We start from the raw sequence: 19,210 nt of genomic DNA, 5'->3' as shown, positions 1-19,210 counted from the left end.
GAGTGTATATGCCTCACAGGACTAGCTACTGAGGTTACATAAAAACAACTTTTTTTGTATTATTTATAATTCATGCATCGCAGAACAGACAAATCATCCTGCAAAACATAACAAATATAGATAAATACAATTAAAAATATATGTACATTGATGTATTTTGGTACAGGAAATGCCTCAAAATGACTGAATATACTTTAACTGATTATTTGTCTTTTTTCTTACTATCAAGAAAAATCCCTCCGCACCCAACATACAAAAATAATTTCAATTAAATTTTTTCATCAAGGACAGCACTTTAAACAATGCTACATGTTTAAAACAAAATAACAGTTGTTATAGTTTTCTGGCTACTTTGCAAACTGCAATGTAATAAAAATTATATTCAACTTTTTAAAAATATTTGTTGCCTAAGAATGCTTTTTGTCGAGTTTTTGTTCATTCAACACAAACTTAATCTGGCAAACTTTGAATAGAGGGGCCAAAAACAGCCCAGATGGCAGTCACCCAGCAGAGAATGATCTCCACACTAATTATGAACCTTATTGATTGTCATCTCCACAGTAATTAACAACAAAACTCTATTGACAATGCTTCAAAAGCTCATAGAATCTCCAAATGAGAGTTATTAAAATGACAAACTTCATCTGATGGTGATTATGTGATAGCACACCAATCTGTGTGTGACATGTCTGTGCATCAGCATTAGCCGTTGTCTGCTTCAGTGTTTCTTCTGCTGTGCAAAAACAATGTGAAAGAGTGTTTTGTTCACAAAGAAGTGAAATATTAAATTGTAATGAAGCAAACTGTTTCCACATAGACTTACACTGAGCCACGCGGTGCTGTAGCAAACATTTGGCGCTGAAACGTGGGTACAGCTCAGTCAGTCCACATCACAGAATGGAAACTGGCATTCTCTGTAATTAATAGCTGGAGCCAGACCACCTTGTGGGATTTGTTTATTCCTGAGAGCTCCATTACGCAACCACCACTTTAGCATTTTTATCCTGCTTTTTACTTTTACAATTCTGAAATTGACTTCATAAAGGCATACTGTACTTGATTTTTATCCAGTGTTGCTGTGTTTGAATGTTTCCCAGGCGAAAGGATATGCTAATGCCAGCCTCATGCTGAAAAACCCAGAATGCAAAGCAAAAGTCAATGCAACCCACTACACACTGGAGACATCTCCGACTGGATGTGGCACCATTGTGTTTCCTATGTATAATAGCCCAGAGGTCCTTCATATCAACTCTGTGAGTATATATTATGTCTCTTTTTCTTAAGGAAAGGCCTAAAAATGGGGAATGCATATTATTTAAATGACCTGTACTGACTTCATACTAATTTAACTAAGTCTTTATTAGATATTGCTTGTGCTGTTACTTAAACAGATATTTCAAAAAATGTAAGTGACTTTCTGTTATACAGTTAAAAGCTGTTTGTATCTTACCTGAAGTAAATAACTCAATCAGACGGGGACCAAAATCAAAGCACACCTAGAGTGGCTGGAAGATTATTGCTGGGTCACCAGCTCCTCTACTTCCTCTAGAGATGCACCAATCTGTACCGGTCCTGAGATTGGAAAAAATTCTATATTCGGTATTGGTGACAATGTACTTGATCTATAAGGGTAGATCTACTTTGTCTAATTCTATGCTTTGTTCACTGAGCGGCATCATGCTTTATTATTTATTTTACACTATGTATAGAATTCCTAATTGTACTTTATGAGCCATTTAAAATAAGGTTTGTTGCAGTTTATTTTTTACATGTTTGACCAAGGTAGTCAAACTATTGCTTTTGCCAGATTTATTTGTTTTACATTGGCTGTTAAAGTCACTAATTGCACTGACTTAACAAATGAAAGTTGTGTTGTTTTTACATGTTTGACCGAGCTTGTGTACGTAGCCATTGGTGTATTTGACTGTGCTGTACTGGCACAGAGTTATCAACTAAATTTGTTATTCAGTGCATTAATGTCTGTGTTCAAAAAAAGAAATCTTTTAAGTCAATTCTGCAGAGTTTGTACAGTATCAGATTGTATCAAATAATATACTAAACCTCTGATATCTGTATCGATATCAGAAGTGAAAAAAGTGGATCGGCATATCCCTAGTGAAATGTATTGCCTTCTCTTTAAATAACAAATAGCAGGTACTGATGAGATTTGCTAGGAGCCTTAATATAACAAGCCTTTTTTTTCATTTGATGTGCTGGGATTGGTTGTTACATCTTCTTGGCGAGTGTCATGGTTTGATTTAGTTTGCGGACCCACATGCAGAAACCACACGCTGGATGGAAAAGGTAAGTGATTTATTTACAACAGGACAAATTATATTCTGTTCTCTGGACTTCGGCAGGAGGGCTAGGGTCGCCCGACCATGTGGCCTGAAACGAGAGCTGAATTATAATGGGCTCGGAGTGAGAGAATGTGGAGGAAGAATCAGGAACTTTCTTACATTTGGCGTGGATCTTTCAGAGCGTGGGGGTTCGGTGCCAGGGTGTGCTACGGTGCCTAGGGCGGGTGCGAGGCGGAATCGCGGGTGGTTGGAGCGAGAGGGGGTCGGTGGAAACGGCGGAGCAGGCAGGCAGGTATTCTCGGCAAGTTCTTGAAAAGAGAAGACAAAAAATTCTTTAAACAAACGAACAGGACACAGAGAGCTAGTCGCTACGAGTTGCACAACAAAGTTCTAGAAACAAGATCAACAGGTGAGGCCAGAGTGACTACCGGTATGCGTTAACCATCTAGCGAAGACTGAAGGGTTCTGCCGCTCCTATATTCCAGCACGCTGATGAGACAGATCAGCTTCACCTGCGCAGGCTCCACAGACTCCTCACGAAGATCCTCGCTGAAAGAAGATGCAACACTCGCACTCACACTCTCATGCACACGATCTCACACCGGAACTCTGACAGCGAGAGCCATGTAATGAGCAGCAGTGGTGCCAAAATCCACTGTTTACTTACTACACAATGCTTACTTTATCAATCTAGTAAAGGGTGTAATCATATATATAAATATGTAACTAAACAGATTAAATAGCTGTGTATTCAGATTTTGAAGAGCTATGCTCCCTAATGTGACTTGATAAGAACGGCTCATGTCGAGACTCTACAAATGGTTCATCTAAACACATTATACAAACAGCTGAGGAGGGATAATCCTTCACATTTTGGAAGTAGAATTTGATTAATTAAAAGTTTTATATAATGTTGAACTGTTTCTCTTTTTTTTCCTTTTCTTTTTTTTAATCATTGTTCACGCCTGACATTCCTAGTTATCATCATTATAAGGGAATGCATTCATTCAGCGCATTTGTTCTAACAAGTCAGGATGAATCACTTCCTCTCTGGCCTTTTGAAATCTTTTTGTGAGGGGAAATTTGGAACAACACTTTCTTCTGTCTGTCACAGATTGAAAACCTGGGCGTTTGTCCAAGGTCATCCTTTGTGTCAGTGCATTAGCGCTGGAGCCATCTCTGACTTGTGCTCAAAAGACATTCATTTTCATTGCCGGGGTCCCCACATATCAGAGATAATCAGTTATAGTAATTGTATCTTCTTTTGTGTGTTGACTTAATTCTTTGACGGCTCCAATGCTGGGTCAACAAATATTTGGTCCAGACATCAAGGCATCCTCATTTGTATAACCGATTTTGTTTTCTCATCATTAAATCACATTCTTTTAGAGCAGCATGCTTTATCTGTGACCTCTTTCTCTGAGATATTGTAAATATGTTCTTTTCTCTTTTTTAGGGCTGCACCTACTGTGTTTTCACAATTTACGAAGTAATATTAAGCTGACTCCTATCCAAAGTGTTGAAAACTTTGCTAAAATTAGGCAACTTTCACAGATTGGAGCTCGTCAGGTCTGAAAATAGTTTGTGTGAATGTAAAGTAATTGTTTTCTCTGCGGACTATAGGTGACGGTGATTTCAGACGAGGTGCAGGCTGATGACGATCCGGTCTCCACCTGGTTCCCCAGACTTGGAGAAGATGCAGGGAGGACACAGGCTGAACCAAATCCACCAGCTCCTTCCATAGACGTAAGTCAGAGCATTTTTCTGCGAGAGCTGTTCTCCTCAGCAGCTGCAATCAAACTGAAATGTCAAAGTACAGTTGAGTGGACAGTTGGAGGAAATTTTATGTCTCAGAGCCCCTTGGTGGCTGCAAAACTTACTTGGCCAAAGCAGACTCCCCATCTTTCCATGATATCCATGAATAACCCTAATCTGACTTTTCCATTTTGAAATGTCTCCATAAAATCTCAACCAATATATTTTCCTTTATCTCATTATTCCATTTCTCAATTCCTTGCCATTGTTTGTGTTATCTCATACCTCTTCCAACAACTCCGACCAGTTTCAGTTTCCCTGCTGATTAAAGCATCCTTACAAGCTGATGCTTCCTCCCCAATGTTTAGCAGTGAGAGTGGGGTGTTCAGGTTGAAGTACAGTGTTAATTTTCTGCCATTTATTCTGTTTTTTTCATCAGCCAAAAAGTTTAGGGGTAGTCTCATTTGACTGCTTGCCTTATGGACTGTCTTATAGTTTTCTTTCAACCTGTTTTTTTTTTTATTACTCCTCCATAAAGGCCAGATTTAGTAGGTGGACAGCCTATATTTACTATGTCAACTGAATCCCCTAGCCATGTTTACAGGCTGTGTAAAACAATTTCTCCACCATGTTCTCCCTAACCTGTCTGCTGTGTTTTTTGACCTTTATTAATCTGTTCTCTAATGTTCTCTAACAGACACAAACATTGATGCAGTTTAATGTCTGGTCCTTCCTAATTGTTATTTTTTGTATTTTGTTCTTTTTCTAGTTCAACTGCACATACAGAAAATATAAGGAAATCTCAAAGCCTAAACCTGATCTGAGCAGACAGCCAGTTAACAGCATACGTTTTGAGATGGAGCTGTACAAAACTGAGTCCTTCAACGATCCTCCACAGCAGGGCGTCTTCACAGTTTCTGACCAAATGGAAGTGTTTGTGCAGGTAATGCTTTGCATTCAGATCCCACTGTTTATTTTCTTTTCTTAAAATTGAATCATTTTTTGAGCGAAACATGCTGTGTGACCTTTCTGTATGCTCTCTTTGATCTCCTTGAGTGGCATCAACAATGCATGATTCTGTTTTGTCTTGTGGGGGCCAAGATGCTCAGCTTACTTTGAGCACCCCACATTTATTTAATTCCCTCTCTGCATGTTTTGTTATCCTGCCTGTCTACGTTAACATATTTGATTAGAAGCATTAATTTTGGTCCTAATATATAGCGACGGCTCATGGTCTAAAGGTCCTTTGAAATAATGATTTATGATGCTGTCAGAAGGAGACTCTTCACTGGCAGAGAGGACAAAGTGTTGCCTGTCTATTCTATGGCTGAACCTTCCTCTAGAGCTCACACTGTGCTGAGACCTGACCTCAGGCGAAAGCCAGAAACTCCACACAGTTAGCTTCAGTAATAATCACAGAGTAACTTATGTTTTCTAAGAACACTTTGTTACCCACTGTGGAAATTCAATGCAGTTATGGTAAAAACTTTTAGATTTCATGGCATAAGAATCACAAAAAAACATTTAACATTTGGCAAAGCAACTTCAGAAGAATGGCAAAACATGATGTAGTGCAAAGATATTCTACATTCAGCAAAACTTAAAGCCACTCAGTAAAATAAAGAAACAAGAAAACTGGAAATCACTGGCAGTAATCACCTTAGTAAATATAGTAACTTTCTGAAATTATTGCTTGAAAGCATTCCCGTTTTGTGTGCTAACAAGCACAAACAGTTGCTAATGTTCCCACAAAAGAATCTACCTAAATATGTAATGTACAGATAAAAAACACCCTCTTTTGATGGTTTAGCATCAGAAAGCATTTTAAATCATATCTAACTGTCATGTGAAACTTCCATTTATGGAGGGACAAAGTGAGAACAAGCCAATTGTTCATGATCAACATCGGTACTTATTAGTTCAAAAGACAAATTTTCCTACTGCATATAATATTTTACATCATTAATAAACAGAAGAAAATACAATGGAATTGGATTTAAAATGGTACTGTACAGTGGCACAGTGGATAGCACTGTTGCAGCAAGAAGGTCCTGGGTTCGATTCCCGGCCCGGAGTCGTTCTGCAAGGAGTTTGCATGTTCTCCCTGTGCATGGTGGGTTCTCTCTGGGTACTCCGGCTTCTTCCCATAGTCCAAAAACATGACTGTTAGGTTAATTGGTCTCTCTAAATTCTCCTCAGGTGTGTGTGTGTGTGGGTGTGTGTGTGTGTGTGTGTGTATGGTTGTTTGTCTGGTCTGTCTCTGAACATCTGTCTCTGCGATGGACGGGTGACCTGTCCAGGGTGTACCCTGCCTCTCCCCCATTGACAGCTAGAGAAAGGCACCAGCACCCTTCCCGACCCTAAAAGGACAAGGGTGTAAGAAAACCCTTGTTGAAGTTGACCGATTCCAACTTCTTTTTGGATGAATGCAAAATCCATCCATGATACTACTTTGAAAACAAAGTGCAAGACTGAATTTTCTTTCAACAATCTGTGTGCAAATAAATATGACACAAGTCAAAGCTACATTCCATTTTTACTCAGTTCTGCAAACAGGTGCTTTTAACAAATTCATCAAGATTATTTCTTGAAGATGCTTCTAACGGCAAAGAGAAATGAGTAAATTATATTACTATATGTGTATATTTGGCTCAAAACCTTTTCTTTTGTCTCTTATGTGCTCCAGATCACGTCAAAAGCATTGGACCCGGACATTGGACTCACTATCATCTCATGTTTCATCTCCCCCAACTCCAGCCCCACAGTGCCCTCTGACTACAAGCTTATTGAGACAGTCTGTGCCGAGGATAACTCACTTAAATGGATCCAGAACCTTCAGAGGCACTTGTTTTTTTCTGGAAAGATGGGGGAATCTTTTAGCTTCACCTTCAACTCCAAAATGTTGAACTCACCAGTTATTTTTCTGCACTGTGAGATGTCTCTGTGCTCAGAGGATTCTCCAAGGAACCAGGAACTACCACAGGTATGCATGAAATCCTCTTCTGACCTTTGTTTCTACTCATGTCTGATGAGTTGTTCTCTCTAGAGCCATGCAAAATTAGCAGTTCGTTTATTCATATTACCATTGACTATTTTACATTAGATCAACTCAGATCTAATGTAAGCATTGAAAGCTTACATCAGAGCTTTCAATGCTCTAATGTATTGAAAGCTCTAATGTATACCTGACATGTTAGATACCAACATGTCAGGTATCAAAGAGCAAAACAACATAGGCAGTTTTTCTGTTACTGATTTTGACCTATTCCAACTTCTTTTTTAAAAAACAAAAGGGAGGTTTGAAACTGTCTAAAGCACCATGTATTAGCAGTTGATGCAGCTAACATGTCTCCCCAGTTGGAAAGACTGGGGAGACATTATTCTGCCTTTCCAACACTACCAAAAGGCAACCCACATTTCCAAATCCAGCATACTCAGAAGGACAAAAGCTACTTTGCTACAAAGTGTTTGGCCTCCTTTGCTCTTTCACTGCCTTAAAAAATAAATTTCTCTTTTAAATAGATTCTTATATCATTGTTCATCTACTGATTTCATCTTTAACACCACTGTAATAATGAAAATCATAGGGGTGCACCAATAAATCAACCTCATTTCCTTAATTTTAGAAAATCTTTGATTGGCCGATGTCTACATGACAAACAGATCTTATCTACTAATCTTATCTACCGCTTCTAAAATGCAAAATCAGTCACGGTCCCCATGCTTTTCCAAAATTGTTATCAGCAGGTTGTTAAAGATCGGTGATAGGACAGGAAACTGCAATCGGTGCACCTCTAGAAAATAGATAGTAAATTAGTTCTTTCCTCAAAGTAGCAACTTCCAGATTGAAAAAAAAAATTGTTTGTGTGACTTGGCAGCACTTTCACATACTATTCATTCAGGGTTGGGAAACAGTGGTTAAGATAATACTTTCTTTTGCAAGTACTGTCTTCTACTATGTTATTATTTTTTTGTAAGGTCAAGTATCCACATGTGTTGTAAATTTTGCTTTCTCAAATGTCTATTATCTTCTCATTTTGTCTGTACAGTGCCTGGACCCCAGAAACAACTGTACTTCTCTGACTGGGGAGACAATCTTTGCATTAATGAGCAACAAAAAGTTTTTGATGAAGCCGATGGCAGTGGTTGATAACAGTGAGTCTCAAGGTTAGTGTGATGAAGGACACAATTACGAAAGGTGTTACAAGAAAATAACAGCTAGACAGATTCAAACACCTGTTCTAATGGTGCCATAGAAAGGTTAGATCAAAACACATTATACTACACATCTGGTAATCATTAACTCCGAAGCGTGTGTATGTGTGGCTTACATGTAACCCTGTATAGACACGTGACGGTTGTGCACGTGCCTCGGGTTACGCTGATGGCTGTACGCAAGCTCGTGCTTTTGGCAGTGAATACATCCTACCACAGAGTTGACTTCAGCAAAGAGGAGTGAGCTCCGGTTCTGGCCTCCTGGATCAGACCAAGAAGAGGAAAATGTGGAAAAACAGGAGTCATGCAGCACTGAGCACCAGTTGTTTTCACTTTGGCCCTTCTCTGTGGCCTCCCTTTTCCATCAGAACGGGGGGAGGAAGGGGGTTGGTGGTCTTCTCGTTGACGTTGGGAAGCCAGCCAAAGACTGAAGGCCCCTCGGTCACGGCCTGCACATTCGCTCGTCCATCCACTCGCAGCACCTTTTGAGTCGTGGCCTAGCAAGGCAGGCGCTCGCGGGAGGTGGGTTCATGACTTAACTCTAATTAGACTGTTGCATTTATGACCTAAGCTCAGACGGGTTGATGTCAGGCGTTCTTCGGTGAATTGTTGGGGATTTCTAAATCGGCGTCCCTTCTTCGATTACATGAGAACTGCAGTGAGAATGAGTCATCATCGTTCACTCATGATATGAAATTGCTTGCATCATTTCCATTAGGGAGAACTGTATGTCATCTTGGCAGATATTAGCCAATTTAGAGCTGTTGTGGATAAAATCAGGTTATTGTTTCTGTGAGCTCGGCAGCACAGTGATACCCTGATCCCTCAGGGGTGGTCAACTGGGTGGGATTATTATGGAGGATTGTCTCACTGTGTTAACATCCATTAAAAAAAGAGAAATTGGCTGTAAAATATCAAAGCTTCGCACGCTGTTGCATGTTCCTTATGAACTATGTTGGTGTTTCTGGAACTCTAAAATAGTAATGTAATGGATCTCAGCTTTAAAAAAAATCCAGAGTCAGAGTTGTTTGGGATAATTCAGGGCAGAAATGGTTCTCATTATACTTTGGATCTTAGAACTGGGCAAACGTGTAATCAGTTTGAAGTCTCAGTTATCATTGACTTCATCTACTTAGTTTGCGCTGCTCACTAACATGGAGAGGGCTCAGTTTTCATAAGAATACGGTAAGCAAACAAACCCACTGTAAACACTGCAAATGGATTCTGTTTCAAACGCCATGTTTTCTAATGCCAACAGATCTTCTGTGCTGTTATGGCAGACCAAACGTTGTCTTGGGTTTACCAAGGAAAGGAAGGAGAAGAAGAAAATGACTTCAAATCCCTCCAGTGAAAGTTAGATTTACTGCTTTACAGCATCAGTAAATTATCAGTGTGTGGTAGATTTATGTAAATGTAGCCCCAGGCAACAAACATATGACATACAATATTGTGACTTTATGTAAAAGAAAAACAGCTAAGCCGAAATAAAGAGGCACTGTGTAGGAAAAAATAACAAGTAACTTAAGTAAATCATAGTTTGTATTATATTATCAGTCTTTATGAAGAGTTTTGACCCACTCCTCTCTCCAACGTTATTATTGCTCATTGAGGTTTTACCCATCACAACTCTTCAGTCAGTCAGGTTGAGTTCTTAATTATAACAGAGCCGTTGCAACAGTGCAACAAAATCCTTTGCAGCCATTTTGTTTGTAGATTTGCTGCCATTTTTGGAATGTATCTACTCTATGTATTTTTTTCTGATGTTCCATATAAATTTACTAAAAAATTAAAACCTGAAGATGGGCATTTATAAAAATTATATCCTATCTCACAAAAAACTGTAGAACTGAGATACATTCTGCTATTTGTTGTTGTGATTTATCTCTGTAATCGACAGATTTCTGATAGAAATATGAGCAATAACACCTCAACTTAAAGCCTACTCCAGTTTTGACTGCTTTATTAAACCTCCAAAAGTCAAATTGCCTACCTTATTGACAGAATTACCATAAAATAATATGAAACAAATGTTAAGACTTAATCTGTATTTCAGTGCTTAAATCCAGAATTTTTCCACAGAATGTTCACAGCTGGATTAGGAAAAAGGTGATAGTGTGAAGTTGTGTTATATGGTAATCTTGTGAAATTCGGCTGCATCTAATCTGGAATCGTCTGTATCAGGGAGTCTTGGCGGTGTGACCTCTGTGATCGTGTCTTCAGGGTTGAGGAAAGTTCAGGGTTGAACCAAACTAAGTCGTTATGCGGGAAGCTGCTCACTCCATGGCAAGAGCTCTAACATAAACAAATGACGTTTGCTGAGATACCAGTGCTGTTCCAACGCTGACCACACTCTCATATCTGATCATATCTGATTCTTTTAAAGCAGCAAACACGGCCTGCCGGGAAGACATCCAGCATGGTTATCCACAACATTCTTCAGGACACTGTGTGAGAAGGCTTAGTGGGTCCTCAGCTTCATAACAGTGCTCTGCAGAAGTATTCATGACGCCTTAACAGTTTCACATGTTGTCGTTGCACACGTGAAAATTCAAAGGATAATGTTTTTAAGCGTTTTGGCAGGTAAAGTTTGGAAAGTGCGCTGTGTGTTTTTAGTTTAAAACTTTTTAATTGGTGCAATTGCACCTGCAGGGTCCACTCTAAAAATTAAAACTAATGTTTTCTTAAAAAGTTTAGTGCTACAAATTTAAATTACTAAATACTTAGTAAATTGGAAACCAGTGAAATTCCTTAAATATACTTCATCAATTGTATGACTGCAGCTAAAAAAATGCTTTAGTATGAATAGTGACATAGATAGTTCATTAACAAACAAAATTAAGCAACTACAGCTGAAACTATAAGTTAGACAAGTAAGTCATTCTAATGCCTCTGAAGCTCTAGCTGTATTTGCTGGATCGTTGTCCTGCTAGAATGTGAACCTAAACTCCAGGAATCTGACCTGAAATTATCTCCATCTGTCTTCCAAAAGAACCCCTGTTTTATTCTTCTGTCCTTGCTAAAGAAAAGCATCCCCACAGAATGATGCTGCCACTAGGCCTGTCATGATAAATTTTGTTGGCTCATAAATTGGCCCAGAAATTATAGAAATAAATGTTCAAAGTGGAGGCCATTCATGGCCCTCCACCCCCTAGACCACAATTCAAGGATAAACTAAATAAATTAGGACAAAACCATGACTTATACATTTTATCTTCTGGCAAAAATGTCAGATGCAACACAAAGTGATAATCTTTTCCAGTGCAGTGACAAATTTGAAGTTTAAGACTTACTCTTCCTGTTATGTCATCCTCAGTTTGGTGGAAGTGTTACCGGCCTTCCTGAGCATTCTTAGCATAGCAAGTCGCCTGGGTCAGATAACGTGGAGAGGTGGGGGAAAGGGATGGGGTGGCGGGCCGTCATCTCCTCTGTTATTAAACGCTTCTCAGATGACCTGTCACCATCCATTATGTGAGCCGAACGCTCCTTCCAGGAATAGCAGCCATTGTGAAGGAGAGCTGGCCACCTACCAGCTCTGCCTCTCTGCAGCACACAAGCATCTTTGTTCTGTTAGTTAAGACATCATTACAGCTAATTTCACTTTTGAAAGGCTTCCAGATGGGTTTGCAACAAATGGCTAAGCAGAACCTAGTGGACTCAATAGGTCCATCTGTGAGGGGACACTCTCACCTCTTACGTAGATGTGCTCTCCAGATTTTTCCTGCTTCAGGTTTCTGCATCGCATTCTTCAGTGGATTGCTTATCAGCACAAGAGAGTATCTGTAATCTGCTGTTTCTGTGGCATGAGGCTGACACAGCCATGTTTCCATTGTAAGCGTGCACGGAACAGTTGTTATTCTGCTAACATGTGCTGTTGAAAAAGAAAAAATGTCGCAAATATGGCGTATCCATTAAATAAAAAACACAATTAAAATCATACATGAATACGTTTGTTCACGCAAAGAGTCATTAAAAACCATGCAGCATCATCATCCTCTTATTACTTCCTGTTGTCTTTTCTTCATGGTTTGCGCCAGTGGCAACATCCAATTGTTGACCATGTGACTGGTGTGATGCGAAAAAAGTGTTTTCTTTGCAGATTTATGAAAAAGCCAATTTTTGAAAAAAACCACCTCATCTCTGATATTTTGTCTGGCAAAATTCTTTATTCATAAATAGCATGCTAAGATCATCCCCAGTTTTTACTATTTTTTAAAATCTGAATTCCAATTCTAATCCAAATATTTTGAAACCTGTAGGAAATGTTAATGGAATTGCCCACTAATGGATGTTAATCTTAATCTTAAAATACTATATACCCCCTCTATAGATTTACAGTATTGTGAATTGCCACACTTGTTTGTAGTTGTTTTGATAAAGTTTTACTTCAAAAAAACACCTAATCCCAGTGCCAAGCTTTTTAATAGAAAAACGAGTTCTTTTCAAAATTACCGTGTTTCCATTCAGCAAATTTATTTTTGCAATCTCAAATTTCACAACTATATGGTGAATGGAAACAGACCTACTGACTCATATTACATTTGATATCTTCATATTTTTAGCTTGATACTGTGCAGTTGTATCAATGTGAGGAAGCATTTTAAGTTTTCATTGTCGATGTGTTCTGTTGCAGGTCATCCTCCAAAGAAACTAGAACCTAAAGAAGGTAAAAAAAGCTAACTTTTTTCTTTGTTGTTGATTTTTTTCCTGTGTTTTCCATTATTTTCATGTGTTAACTAAATAAACTGTTTCATGTTCCAGCTGAGATGTTTCTCTTGGACACCACCACAGTGGTATTGATCGCCTTCGCCGCCTTTGTTATTGGGGCTCTGCTGACTGGGGCCCTGTGGTTTATCTACACACACACAGGTAGGTCCCTCACCTACCGCCCCGCCACTCCCACTCGACCCGACCCAACCCTACCCACCTCGAAGCTTTAATGAAAAAAGATAAGAAGCAGAGGAATGTCCCAGCGTGCCGCTGCGATAACCAAACATCCTGTAGCTGATAGAGGGCGCCTCACAATAACATATTGACTCCTTCACTGTAAATATATCCTGTTGGTCAGCAGCGAGAGCTCCCTTCTTTCCTCCCTTTGAATGTTTTCGGGGGGCCGCAGGCGGTCAGCAAATGTTCACAGCACAATGGCTGGAGACAAGCTGGAAATCCCCCTCGCTGGGTTTAGTGGGCGCTCACAGGAAGAGACACACAATCTGTCTATTAGATGCCAAGACTTTCCCCGTCGTCCCCAGCCCGCTGACCCTTTCCGACCCCTGAGAGGAAGCCCTCCGAGTTCAGCGCTGCACAGAGCTCAGCGTCTCAGCGCTGATCCAATGGGCCACTGACCTGCAGGAATGTGGCAGTTCTTCAGTGAAACTGTTTGGAGGTTTGCATGTGCATTCTGGAAAGAGCTCACTTAGTGTAAAATGACTGCATTAGTTGGCCAGATCCAAACCACTATCAGAAGGATTACAGTTAAAGAACTCGTAGTCACCATACTCCATTACATTTCCGAGGAGGATTTGTTGCCACAGTAACCATCCCCTGTAACAAACTGAGCGCCCTTATCATTCTCCAAATATTTCTCTTGGCTTTTCTATAGGAACACTCTTCTTTTCTGCTTTATGTATTTACAAGTGAGTGACCAACAAAAGAACACAACAGGTCTGCTTTTCCAGAGATAGTGTATTCCGGGTAAAAAATCAAGACGCGTGCACGCCCACACACACAGCAGGTCTAAAGATAGATGATATGAAAAGATTCAGAGTTAAAGGTATGTTTCGGTTGATGTTATGAAAATAGACCACTTTTGGATGGGTGTGTTAACTGTGTCAGCTACAGATGACCTTATATGGCAGTGTTTGCCGTTAACCCCAAGAACGTAGATCCCCTAAACAACAACCAAAAATATCACGTTCTGAGTGTATTTTCAACCAGCGTTCAGAGTGATGAGGCATGAAAATACTTTGGATTTGTTCCAGCAGCATTCAGGCAGCCCTTTAAAAGTCATTTTTTCCCCTTTTATTTACTGACGGTTATGATGGTCATGTCATTTATGAAGACATGACCATTACTGAACAGTCTCTGTTCAGCAAAATAGAAGCGTAACTGCTTTAAAGTGAAGCCACATTCCATCATAATATCTGGAATTCTGCTCATTATGTCGACACGTGCAGTTTACAGTGAGCCAGGCCTAAACTTTCTTCTTCTGTGGAAAAATGAAATCCTCCTCTGTTTAGCTGGTCTAAAAACAGCACAGCTGAAAACCTTCAATAGTTTCACTGTTTTGAGAGAAGTTCATAGTATATGATACAGAGAAGATTTACACGTCATGATAAAGCTTAGGGCTGTTAAAATGCTAAAACTAAAGAAAAATGCTTGATACAATTTTCAGTGTTTTTTACTGAAAATACATTGTGGAGAAATGTGATCCAAGCAACAGATAAACAGACAAAATATTAAACACAAAACTTCCTAAAGTTACAGTAAGATTCCAAAATCAACACGTCACATTTTTTAAGGTTGTTTTTGTTTTGCTGCAGCCTTTTCAGCTGACTATCTAATCCTGTGTAATGAGTGGATTGTGGAGTTATAGTTGACACCAGAAGTTTACATGCACCGAATTAAGAGACATATACGTTTTTTCTCACCGTCTCATGTTAAATCAGACCAGCCTTCTGTTGCTAGGTCAGCTAGAATTGCTAATTTTCTGTTTGTGAAATGCCACAATAATGACAGAATATGTCAGAGATGTATTTATTATTGTCTTTAGAATCAGATTAATCTCTTTAGACATTGAGGAAAAGCTCAAATGATAATGTCATAGCTTTGGAAACTTCCAATAGGTTGATCTGAGATGTTAGGCACATATTTGGATGTATTTTAAGGCCTCACCTGGAAAACATACATTTTTAGTTTGACGCGATTAGAAGATCAAAAGAACTCAAACAGTAAAAGCAACATGTTTCCTCCTGGCTCTGATTGGTTGTTTCTGACTGGGAGTGGTGCACTTCTGCAGATGACAGTAGGACCACAGGCAGAAGAGCTTCATTTTTCCCCCTCATATTATACAGCTGGGACATAGTGACAGTTTTAACAAATATGGAAAAAAAACTCATATTTATAAAAGTTACACACTGCAGCTATAGGCTTCTTTCCTTCTTGGGTTTACCCTGCACAGGAACTGGGGGCTTTCTCATCCTTATAGAAATAATGTCTACACCTAAAGAGTAAAGGCCAAATGTCCCTGAGCAGACATCTGTTGCAAGCGCTGCACCTAGGGGTTTTTACGCACGCACAGAGTATTTTTGTAACAAAAAGAATGTTCCTTTATCTCTCCCATCTATAGAGATAATATCAGACTTGGGAATTCTAGTTTCCTCCAACAGCTGAGGTGAATCCCTTTGTTTTTGCGGGGCTCTGGTCGGTCCTGTGAGTGAAGTTCTGCTGGCAGCCAGCCCTCTCTTTCTAATCATTAGCAGAGCTGTGGGGCCTGACAGCGGGAGAGGGCTTCCATATCACCCATAGGTACATAAAGCTGTCATATACGAAGGCACTCGCTCCCACAAGTGTGTATGCCATTACAAATGTGCGCAAATCTTTGTTGCTATTCTGCTGATGTCGAAAAAACACAATTTCACAATTGCAGTGTTTCTGTTAAATAAGAAATTAAATTAATTTCACAAATTTGGTCATGTGATAAGTCGTTGAAAATCATGTAGGCAACGGATAGAAGCAGTTACATGAGATATATTCACAATGGTGCTGCTAGCACTCATCATCGATCAGCCAATCAGAGGAGGCGTAGGTGTCTTATTCAGGCATAGAAGCAACAAGCCCTGCCTACTTTTAAAAAAAAGTTTTGTTGAAATTGTAGTCTCTTTTACAGAAGAGCTATGGCTTGACCATGTTCTAATGACACACAGCTTTTTTGAACTGTGAGAGCTCTGGTGGAGCCAGCTGCACAATGTCTGAAAAAAAACAAAAACAAACTGTCATGCTCCTACTGCTTCCTGTCATCGTCTTCATCATTTTTGCCAGTAGTAACATCCAGCTGTTGATTACGTGACTCATATGAAGTGAAAAAAATGTTGCGATAAGGCTGAAAAAACATTTTATCCTAATGCAAAAACTCTTTAGCAAAAAACGAGTTTTTTTGAAATTGCCATGTATTTCCATTAAGCAAATTTACTTTTGTAATTTCAATTTGCACAATTCTACAGTTAATGGGAACGAGGCTACAAAACTGGTTCAGCTAACATTTTGAACAATTCGGAAAGCAGGTGTGCTCCTCCTGTATATCTTTAGGGACTCTGCAGAGTACACTGCAGTCATATTTTGGTGCAGAACTCAAATGAAACACAGACTAGGCTTTCTTTCAAAAACTCCTCAATGTCTGATGGAGATGTCTTTTGTAAACAGACAAAATAAGTCATTTAAGCTTTGGAGTGAGTTAGTTTATGATAGGAAATGCTTTTTTAGACAAAGAACAATAACCCAGACGCTTTTACGACAGTAACTGGGTCCTATGCTGTTTCTCCTGCTTTGTGCTGAATAAAAGCTAATTAGTTCCAGATAACTAAAGGCACAAAGTCATGTGAAGAGCAAAACATTTCTTTCAAAATCTGTTCATAAAGGATGTGACCATTTGGCTCTGGACCTTTCAGGGGACATCTTTAGGGACTACGTGCTTCTCATCCTGTTGGCCAGGGTTCACCTTGGATTCCTTTACACATTTCATGCTTTGTTCTCTATATGAGTTCCTTTGCCTGTGAAAGAATTAATAGATCTCAAAGGACAATAAAAAAAGAAGACTGAAACTATGGGAACTGTCAAGCAATAAGCCAGATACCTTGAAAAATTTGTATTTTCAGCCAGATCAGTTTGTCATGTTTTTGGCCGATTTTAAAACCAGTTCCATTTTCTCTTGTTCGATTTCCTGTGCCCCTTCTCCCCATCTCCCATCCCATCCCTCTCCTGCCCCGCATCCAGGTGGGACCGCCAGAGCGCAGCCCGTTCAGAAGCCGCAGCCTGTCTCGGAGAACAGCAGTGCAGCCCACAGCATAGGTAGCACGCAGAGCACGCCGTGCTCCAGCAGCAGCACTGCGTAGCTTGGGACGCCGCCCCGCACACTGGCCGCAACGCCTTCACGCAAACCGGTTCGTTGGTCTTCTAAAGCGTGACGCAGAAAACAAACAAACAAAAAAAAACACCGACAAATGTGCTGCGATGATTCTGAGATGCATCTCTGCACAAGAAAGAAAGAAAGAAAGTTCTGTTTAGATGGGTTTTTTTTTTTCAAATCCAAATGCTGCTCTTCTGATCACAGTTAAGCCTTTTTTTTCCTTAAATGGTTTGAATTCAGTCGCTTTGCTCCATCGGTGATTGAACACGGCAAGATTTGCAGAGGTTAGGAAGTGATATGTTGATGGCTGGACCGTAAACACATTACTTTAACACACGCAACCTAGAAAGTAGCACAGGAGCAACACAACCACTATTAGAAAGAGGAAAAAAGTGCAGTATGAACTTATCTGTCATTATCCTGACAAAGAGAGACAATGGGGGTGTTGAATGTATGAGAGAAGAACAAGCACCAGCAAATGTGAAAGAACAATGTGAAAGATCTGCTCCATATTTTACAAAAAAGAAGACTTTTCTTTATTTTGGATTAAAGTGTAAACAGTAGATAATAGTACATTAGAGAGGCTCAATAGGTGCAAGTTTAAAATGGCCACAGTTTCAGAGTTTAAGCATACTAATTTGCTGAAGTTAAAGGAAAAGACTGATACTTGTTTTGTGTCTGTGTGTGACTAGCCTGGCTTCATGGTGTCAATCAAATCGAATCGATCTGTCAATTTTATTTAGCAGGAAATTGGTGTAGATTGTAAGAAATCCTCAAAATCTGACCCGGCGTTTTAATTCAGTTTAGGTTATTCACAATACATATAATCTCTCAAGACAATTTATTAAAAAATAACATGCAATTTATATAGAGAAATAAGTGGCGCCCCCAAGGGGAGGGCCACTTGAAAGAGAATTGTGCCAGAGAATTGTGTTCAGGCTATAGCGCTTTATCACATCATTTACATGATCGTCTTCAATCACAACATAAATGGATAAAAAATAAATTGATTTATACAGCTCTGGAAAAAATTAAGAGAACACTGCACTGAATGACTTTGGAAACCTCCTGGTTATTCCACTAGATATTGATTTCTGAACACTTCCTGAGTTAAAACATTAACATTGTTGTTTCTAAATGAATATGAACTTGCATTATTTGAGGTCTAAAAGCATAGCATCTTTTTTCATTATTTTGACCATTTCTCATTTTCTGCCAATAAATACTAAATATTTGCTTGGAATTTTGGAGACGTGTTGTCAGTAGTTCATAGAATAAATGAACAATGTCCATTCAAACATGTACCTATAAAGAGTAAAATCAGAGAAATTGATCTTAATTTATATATATGTATATATATATATATATATATATATACATACCAATTGGTACCTAAAGTTATCATCTGCAGTTTAAATTCCTTTTAAAATGTTTTAAACTCAGTATTTCACATTACAGTTTCCACTGAGTCCAGCCATTACTTTGTAAGCCAAGACATTCTCTTGTTTGCATTACTATCCTTCAGACACAAGAGAGGTCTCAGTCTTCTTCTCAGCTGTCTTTTTTTATAGCTCCTGAAGTGTTGGTGTACAGTTCTGGTCAGAAGTTTTCATACACTTATTAAAATGAATTTCCTTATAATTTGTGGATTTAAATTATGTATTTCAACTATTAAAATCTGTTAAAATCTTAAACAACCTCAACTGTGAACTACACAACAGTCTGAAATATACATCGCCACAAATGCTTGGAGAAATGTTTGCTAACAGGGAGATCTTTGTATTACCAACCTGCTGGGAGGATTCTGGCTGCATATTTG

At 39.2% G+C, this 19,210-nt stretch overlaps 1 protein-coding gene across 1 annotated transcript in view; it reads left to right on the top strand.

The window, feature by feature from the left end:
* The window catches only part of tgfbr3 (transforming growth factor beta receptor 3), a 78,302-nt gene extending 59,772 nt beyond the window's left edge, over positions 1–18,530 (top strand). The window contains exons 10-17 of the mRNA XM_023339494.1: positions 1,098–1,253; positions 3,924–4,046; positions 4,825–4,998; positions 6,742–7,038; positions 8,105–8,222; positions 12,901–12,933; positions 13,029–13,136; positions 17,259–18,530. Of these exons, the coding sequence (XP_023195262.1) occupies positions 1,098–1,253; positions 3,924–4,046; positions 4,825–4,998; positions 6,742–7,038; positions 8,105–8,222; positions 12,901–12,933; positions 13,029–13,136; positions 17,259–17,377 (1,128 nt within the window). The 3' untranslated portion in view covers positions 17,378–18,530. The remainder of the gene's footprint in view (positions 1–1,097; positions 1,254–3,923; positions 4,047–4,824; positions 4,999–6,741; positions 7,039–8,104; positions 8,223–12,900; positions 12,934–13,028; positions 13,137–17,258) is intronic.
* The last annotated feature ends 680 nt before the right edge of the window (positions 18,531–19,210 follow it).

This window comes from Xiphophorus maculatus, chromosome 9, assembly GCF_002775205.1.
Source record: "Xiphophorus maculatus strain JP 163 A chromosome 9, X_maculatus-5.0-male, whole genome shotgun sequence".
Classification (NCBI taxonomy): domain Eukaryota; kingdom Metazoa; phylum Chordata; class Actinopteri; order Cyprinodontiformes; family Poeciliidae; genus Xiphophorus; species Xiphophorus maculatus.
This window is presented reverse-complemented; position numbering and strand designations above follow the sequence as displayed.